Raw genomic sequence first — 8,562 nt, forward strand, 5'->3', positions numbered from 1 at the left:
GTCTTTTTATTTTAAGAGATAATATTTATATGACTTTAAATTACTTTAAAATTGTGTGCTGTGTCAGACCTTCCAAAATCAGCTTCTCCTTTGTGAGAGCAAAAATTGATACAGCCTTGTGCTTTATCTGCAGCTTTGCAGGAGAAGCCCCTATTGATGCATAATCTAACAGTGAGGTGAATAAGAGTATTTTGGGTGTGAATTAATGTAAGAATTGGGCTGTTCAGAGTGGATGATACAAACATGTGTAGACGTGATACAAACTTGTCTGAGACGTGTTAGAATTTTTTGAGAAAACTAACAGTGATAATGAACTGAGCAGAGTTCTAGGATGACTACTCTTGCTGGGAAGCTTCATCCACAGTACTCCTCAAGCTGGATTTTGTAAGCAAAAAAAAAATCTGTAGAGGGAAATCTGTGCATACTTCTATCAGATTAGTAAGTTCTGTTTTGTGGTTGCCTCATGAAGACAGAAGAAATTACTGTTGTGTTTCCTTTTAAAATGCATTTTGAAAATATTATCTAATTAGTGAAATGTAACTGATTGAATGAGATTGTTCTGCAAATGCGACTGTCTTGGGTGAATAACCCTATGATTTCTGAACAAAATAATGTGGATGTTGCTTACAGTGTATGATACAGCCTAAGAATGTAATGTGGTTACTGTTATATGATATGGTTTTCTTCTCTTAGGTGGATGGAGTTAATATACAGGATTATACCAACCAAGAAGTGGTAGAGGCTTTACGTAATACAGGACAGACTGTACGCCTTACTTTACTTAGAAGGAAACCTTCTTTTGCTATTTCTCAAGAAAGACCTTCAGATAGAGGTAATATTTTTTTTTTTTTTTCCTTTTTCAGCAACTGTGATTTTATTTTTCACTCCATTTGCAGTTACCTAATTTAACAATTAGGACTAGATGCCACATGATCCTAGATTCTGTAAGGGCACACTTTAGAAAATGAGACACTTAAGGAGAAATGGAAAGAAACATAAATGAGTGATCCAAGAAAACTGAGTGCAAATCTTCTGTGTAGCCCAAAAAAAAAAAAAAGGTTAGTTAGGCAATGTTACTACTTCATCTGTTTGGCAGCACATGCTTTACTTTTTTTCATCCATTTTCACAGTGCAGCCAACTGTTCCAACCTTTGTGTCCCCTGGAGCTGTAGGGCCTGAAACTAGTGTGGACACAAAGAAAGAGGAAAACCAAGAACAGAAGGCTAATCTTCCAAATGACAAGAAGGAGGGTCTGTATAAAACGGGTGGATAGGGTATCTTGCAGTGTCTCTTCTGAGTCTTTGGAATTGGCTTTAATCCATTTTCAATATAGATGGGCTGTTGTGGCTTATTCCATCTTTAGCTTTTGCTCTGTAACGGTTTTTGTTCAGGCCTCTCTGAAGTCAAGCTTTGCCTGTTGGCTCTGTCAACTCTTCCACTCCACCCTATCCCCAAAACGTAGCACTCATCACAGGCTTGCTGGGAGTGTCTTCAGTGTCTTCATGGAGGCCCCTGATGAAGACCCTGGATAATATTAGCCCCTGTAGCTGTAGCCCTTGTCTCATAACTACCTGTCAAGGCATTGGTTGATGCTGTCTTTGATCCCAGTGGTCCGTCTAGTTTTCAGCCTGTTTAGCAGCCATCAAACCCACGTTTCCTCAGTTTCCAGAGGAGAGTGCTGATGTAAATGGTGTCAAAAGCTTCAGTAAGCTGAGGTGTATTACACCCTTCAGCCACAGCTGTCTTGGCAGTCAGGTTGGTCAGTTGATTGGCAAATCTATATTAACTGTTCCTGATTTGCCTCCTTATCAGTTATGTCTTTGGAAATGGACTCCAAGAGGAAGGATCTCACAATCTCTCCAGGGCTGAAGGAGTTCAGACTGAGCACATGCTTTTAACAGCAAAGGCAGTTAGACATAAGGACAGGTCACAAAGGCAGCCTGGATTCCTTTGGTTTTTAGCTGAGTTCTAAATCAAGGCTGGAGGTCTCTCCAGAAGGCGTGCTTCAATTCCCCTACAGATTTCTGGGCACTTCTACAGCAACTTCTGGGTGAATTTCTGCAGTTTGTGTTAAAGTCAGCATAAATTATCCTTATGCCTTGTAGTTTCTAAGATATGTAGATGTAATGGAGGAGCCTAAATTACGGCTGTCAGCGAATAACAATTTTGCTATGATGGCAGAAGATCTGTCAGTATTAAAGACAACCTGGAAACGAGAGAAATGTAGCAGTTCCTATGTTCCATTCTGTTTTACTTTTCTGTCCAAGCCTTGTAACCCAGACATCCTTTGTTGTGACTTTTGCATGCTCCCAGAAGTAGGAAGCCAAAATGGAGGTAATTAAGTAGCTGAGATGTGAGGTAATCAAAGCATTATTTTATCTGTATGAATGGAAAAGCATATATTGATTTCTACTTAGAACAGATTAATAACTTAAGGACTTAGCAGCAGGATGTATTTAGGGGCAGAAGAGCCAGAAGGACTTGCACTCACTGTGGCAGAGGCTGGAAAGGAGCGACCCATGCTGTCCTGTGTCACAGACCCAGTCCCTTTTTACTGGGGAACTTTCTATGCATAAAGTATTTTCTCTTTCTACTGAAGTGAACAATATCTCTGTAGCCAGTTCCAGACTAGTTGTGGTTGGGTTATTTCATGTCAGGGGCTGCAGATGTCTGCCCTGATGCAAAGACAACTTTCTGAGGAATTTGTTACCTAATACCTAGTGCTGGGCAAATGTGGTGTATCAATGTCAGGTTCAGTTCATGCTGGGAACTAAAACTGCTTTTACTTGGCTTGAAGTTAACAAACTCTGTTAGTTTCAGGATGTGTTATCTAGATACACCTTAGTGATCTCTGTTCTGCTGATAATCAGCCTGGATCAAACTGTATTTTTGAGCCCTTTTTTCGTAGTAGACTCAAACTGCTTTGATGTGGATCCCCAGTCTCTCTGTGAATACTCCAAAGCTCTTAGTTTCAAAAGGAGTTTGTAACCAAGGTATATAGAATCATAGAATTGTTTTCCTTGGAAGAGACCTTTAAGATTATTGAGTCCAACTGTTCACCCAGCACAGCCAAGTCCACTGCTACACAGTATCTCTAAGCACCACATCTGTACTTCCTTTAAATCCCTCCAGGGATAGGGACTCCACTTCTTGCCTGGGCAGCCTGTTCCAGGGCTTGACAACCCTTTTGGGGAAGAAGTTTTACATCATATCCAACCTAAACCTCTCCTGGCACAACTTGAGGCTGTTTCCTCTTGACCTATCACTTGTTCCTTGGGAGCAGAGCCTGACCCCCCACATGGCTCTAGCCTCCTGTCAGGAGCTGTGCAGAGCCAGAAGGTCTCCCCTGAGCCTTCTTTGCTCCAGGCTCAGCACCCCCAGCTCCCTCAGCTGCTCCTCATCAGACTTATACTCTAGATGCACTTCCCCAGCTTCATTGCCCTTGTGTGGACATGCCCCAGCTCCTCAATGTCCTTCTGGGAGTGAGGGGCCCAAAACTGAACCCAGGATTCTAGGTATGGCCTCCCCAGTGCTGAGTATAGAGGTACAATCACTTCCCTAGTCCTGCTGGCCACACTGTTTCTGTGTGTATATGAATGGCTCCCCTTTAATTCTAGCGTTGTGTAAATCTCATAATCCCCTTCCCTGGAGCCCTGTGGAGTGTGGTGCAGATGCACATGGGTCTGGCAGGGATTTCCTTGCCTGGAGTCCATAGCTGCTGGCTGGACCTGTGCTGCTTCCTTGCAGGGGCAGCGTGCAGCATCTGCACTGTACTCCCCAGTGCATCACCTAGCAAGAGCACTATGAGATTTTTCTATTCTTCCATGTATCCAAGCTCCCCTTACCCTGGAGGATACAGGATAATGTGTTTGCATGCACAGCGTGTCTTGGGGCAGCAAAATTTAAACAGTGTTTCCAGCTGGATGTTGCCCTTGACAGCATCTAGCAGTGCTGCTCCTCTTGGACCAGTGGGATAATGCAACGGGCACAGCTTTGAAACAGAGCAATGAATCAGGAGCATTTAATGCAGTGGCAAGCAAGTGTCATTTCTTGATTAAAATGGGGGTTTTCCTAGTGAAAAACCACTTTAAGTTAAAACGTTCTGCAAAAGCTTTATGCAACTATAAAATGTGTGTGTGCATCTCTGTTAAAAAGTTGAAATCCTTAGCTGTGAATTTTACTCGTACTGAAATACGCCGTATAAGATTTCACCTTGGAATAGAATTTAATGGCCAAGTTTAAATTCCAACGATGGGTGCTTATTTTGGACATGGTGATTGGCACTTCATTATAATGGTGCTAAAGTAAATACTGTTAATTTAAGGGTCTGACTAAACTCTGGAAATGCTTTTAGAAGTTTAATGCAAAAGGTATGTTTTATAAAATATGTATTACTTCCTTTTAAGCCCAGTTGTGTGAAATTCTTATTAAATTGTGTTTCCTGGAGACGTATTAAATAATAATTCTGGCCAGGCAAAACCATGCTTAAGCAGTTCTGTTACAAAGGCAGCATGGTTTAGGACACAATGTGCACGAGGCCTGAAAGTTTCTGCTAGCAGGGTAGAGGCAATTAACTTCCCAGCTGCATCTGCAAGACTGCAGACTGGGCAGAACTGCTTGCTTTTGCCTTGCAGCACTATTCAAACCCTAAAGATATGATGATGCTAGCCAGGCACTTAGAGATGGCTGGGGAAGAATATCCAGCAACAGGGCAGGTAAAGGTAGTGCCTTAATGAAGTGTGCTAGAGCACAGTACACATCCTTGTGTAGCAAGGCTGAGAAACCAGGAGGAAATTGCAAGAAGAAGAGATCCCAGTTTTGAAGATGTTGGCAGTTTTGACCAGGAAGGATGACTTTTACAATACACTTCTGATTTATTCTTGAGGCTTGCTAATTAGAAATGGAGAACTGCATGGAAGTGCAGGCAGAAGGACAGGCTAAATATGTTGAAATTGTTGCTAATGAAAGCTGTCCCTGGGAAGCATTTTCACTTCTGAGGCCTTGCACGTTGCAGAAGACATACTTAGGTCATGGGAAATCCAGCTGTATAAGAGACTAGAAACAAACTTCCTACTAGCTGCCATGTCGAAATGGCTGTTTGGGGAAAAAGGAGCATTTTAAGTGAATTGGGTGATTCCATTGGAATTGAATATACTTAATCCAGATCTCTCTGGAGAACGTTTCCACAGTTCTGAGGGCTACAAGCGAAGACTTTAAAGTGTACTTGAAAGAAAAAAAAAGGGGGAAACTTCAAATGGAGATGTGCATCAGCACCTGCTCTGAACAACTCATAGATTTTGGTAATGTGTTTTGGGAGTGACAAAAGATCTGTATTCAGCCAACTGAACACAGCTACAGTTACTGAACAGAACTCCAAGCTTGACCCTAAGATTCATTACTCCTGGTGAACCTTATAGTCTGTATTTGGCTGTATGGGAGGTTGCAGGTGCTTTGGTCGTGTGTGTTCATGCTGCAGCTTTGTAATAGCAGAAGAGGAGACTAAAGAATTTCTATTCCTGTGTATTTCTGCAGATAGAAGGAGTAGAAAAATGCACTGATGTTCTGCTTTTTTCTACAGCTGGGGAGTAAAGGTAGTGATCAGCCTGTGCTTGATAACAGTGCTCACAAGGACAACTTCTCCTTAGAAACGTCAATTGAATTTCAATGGAGAAAAAAAACCCTCTTAACTCCTAGCTGGGAATTTTGGGACAATTTGCCTTCCTTTTGTTTTAAGGAGATAACTTATTTCAGAGAGAGCTGTGAGCTGTATTTACAAACTCAAGTTTTTATTCTTGGTGGGGCTTCTTTCTGGAGACAGAAAGTGGTTATGTGAATCGCTGGAATCCTTTCCTTCAGGAAAAGAGTTACAGAGACAGATTATGGCTTTGTGTAAGTTAACTTAAAACTTTGTTTTTAATGAGCAGAAAACTTCAGAGTTTGAAAATGCTGTAAATGAGAATTGTGTCACAAAGCTCATGTTTTATCTTTGCGGCCTACAAAGGTGTTGAAAGCAGAGGCAGCTTGACATCCCATTTGTGTTGGCTTTTGCTAGTAGAGAGGCTCTGAGTTTTTCTTGGTGTCTTCAAAATTCCCCCCTTGAGGTATTTTACTCACTAGTTTGTGTGCAAAATGTGGGGTTGTGATTTACATTCTAAATTTCAGCACGACACATCAGCCATACTAAGTGGTCTGTGCCTTGTCTAGACATCTGACAAACTGTTACAGTCGTTCAGGGGAAAAAAAAAAACCACCAGTTTTTGGTATCTCAGCCCCCAGTTGCTGCTGCTGTAGCTGCTAGATGGAATTTGCTTTAGAGCTTGATTCTTACCAGTTAAACATTGCTTCAGCTTGGAACTTTATATGTGCACTGAGCTTCTGGATGAGGTCAAATGCAGGGCAGCCAGTCATTTTATGCTGTCTAGCTCTGTCAAATTGTCTTACATGAATGTAATACTGCCTTGGTTGCATAAGTAAGAAAGCTGAAAAGATATGAATGTCAAGATAGCCAAGTTCCCACGGAAGAGTGGTTTAGAACTGGAGCTTATATTAAAGCTCATGTTACTTACTGGCCTAATTAAACTAGACAAGCCTTTATACCTGCCAAATATATAAATAAAGTCTGTGACTGCTTTGTGCTGACACAGCCTCTTGATAACAGCAATATCTTGTCAGGTGCTTTACTTCTTAAGGGGGTTCATTTTGGTGGGAGATGCTGCTTCCCTGGAATGGCAAGCATTTTTATAGCAACAAATTATGAAGTCGTGTGAGATTTGTTTTGCAGCCTGAAAGAATGATTTATTTACAGTACTATATGGTGCAGAACTCGCATCTCATCAATGCAAGCATCACCTCTTCTGCTTCTCAGCTGAATAAATCACACGTTAGCAGTAGCTGGCATTTTGCATTGTTTCCCTAAAAAAGACATTTTTGATTTGCATTCTTTGATAAGACTCAGCTTAGTGCACTTTTCTTTTTGGGATTATTCCCTCTAATCTTTTATTTACACTGAATTTTTATTGAAGTATTTAGAGTTAAATGCACTTCTGAATGTACAATATGCTTGTAAATTTAATATTCACTTCCATTTTTAGGAAGAGTCTCACTCCCTCCAGCACATGAGCTGAAATCCAAGTGGGAAAACCTGTTGGGACCTAAATACAAAGTTATGGTATGTTATCTTCCACTAAACTGCATTTGTGTATGTTATTTCTTTAAATTTCAGATCTGTGAGCTTGGCATTACAGGCTTTTTATAGAACAGTTTAGTGTTTAGATCAGCAACATCAAATTCTCTTTTTCTGTAACATCAAATCTGAAATATAGGAGTGTTATAATGAGTCGTTGGGGTTTTTAAAATTATGTTCTTATGGATACTACTGCTATATAGATACTAGACAGGAACAGTGAGTTAAGAAAATCAACTGTCCTTTTAAATCTGCATCATAGCAGCCCCTTAAAATATGTGGCATTTTTATGATTTATTTGCTTTATTGTACACTGGGAAAAAAGGCTCGGGACAGAACTTCTGTGCTTCACAAAGAATCTTACAATTTTATTAGAAGAATGATTCTCAAACGTGCTGGGAAAACAGGAAGTAATTCACAGTAGTGTAACTTTGTGGTGCCAGCGTCTATTAGGTATTTCTTCACTTCATATGAAATAATTGCCAAGCAAAAGTTTGTTTTGATGAATTGTTGTGAGGAGTTGACTGAAATTGTAACTCACAGCTGCTTTTCAGTGCAGTGCTGGCCAGCGAGTGCAGAGAAAAGACTCCAGCCAGTGTTCTATCTGAAGGCTTAAAAAATTCTCACCACCACCACCACAAAAATGCCCTGTTTGCCTTTGCAACGCTTGCCCAGTTGATTTAGAGACACTTATTTTTACTACTTGGAGTAGCCATCGTTCCAGTCACTGGCTGGAAGATTTAAAGTAGCTTTAAGAATTGCCTTGAGAAACTCGCTTCTCTCCTTTCCATTAGCACTCCTTTAAGATCTGAGGTTCGTGTAAGATTATGTACATGATGCAATAAATCTGTTTGGCTGCCCACTTCAGTTGCTTGGTATTCCCATCCTTACATTTTAGGAGTCTGATATTACTTCCCTTAGCACTATCACACTTCCCACAGAGGACGAAAACCTGCTTAGTTTGTGAAACCACCCATTTCTAATTCTTCTTTAGCTGCTGCCAGTGAACTGTCAGGAGTGAAAATGTTAACGATTGGTCTTTTTAAATAATAGAGGGAAACTGTTGTGGCATCCCATTCTGAAAGCAATTTTTTGGTTTTTCCAATACCTGTCATCTGTAGCTCTAGTTACGCTTGGCTGTGCTCAGTAACATTGTTTGATTTCAGCCTGATAGCAGTCCCTGTTCCATGGTGTCCTCACCCCAACACTCAGCTCCTACAGGTGCTTCAAGGTGCCTACAGGTCTGAGTGTTCTCTCAGAAGTAACATCTAGAGAAGTATTTCTCTTCAGGTGAAACAGCCATTTGAAGAGGGGGTCATGTGTCATTCATGGCTTCTGTGTTGCTGATCCTTTGTGGTACCAATGGAAGGAGCTAAGAT

General features: G+C 41.0%; 1 protein-coding gene across 1 annotated transcript in view; it reads left to right on the forward strand.

Moving 5' to 3' along the window:
- The window catches only part of INADL (InaD-like (Drosophila)), a gene marked incomplete at its 3' end in the record, with an annotated part of 64,782 nt that overhangs the window by 16,294 nt on the left and 39,926 nt on the right, over positions 1–8,562 (forward strand). The window contains exons 11-13 of the mRNA XM_008936916.1: positions 694–832; positions 1,131–1,265; positions 7,092–7,168. Coding sequence (XP_008935164.1) covers positions 694–832; positions 1,131–1,265; positions 7,092–7,168 — 351 coding nt within the window. The remainder of the gene's footprint in view (positions 1–693; positions 833–1,130; positions 1,266–7,091; positions 7,169–8,562) is intronic.

This window comes from Merops nubicus, unplaced genomic scaffold (assembly GCF_000691845.1).
Source record: "Merops nubicus isolate BGI_N331 unplaced genomic scaffold, ASM69184v1 scaffold4023, whole genome shotgun sequence".
Taxonomy (NCBI): Eukaryota; Metazoa; Chordata; class Aves; order Coraciiformes; family Meropidae; genus Merops; species Merops nubicus.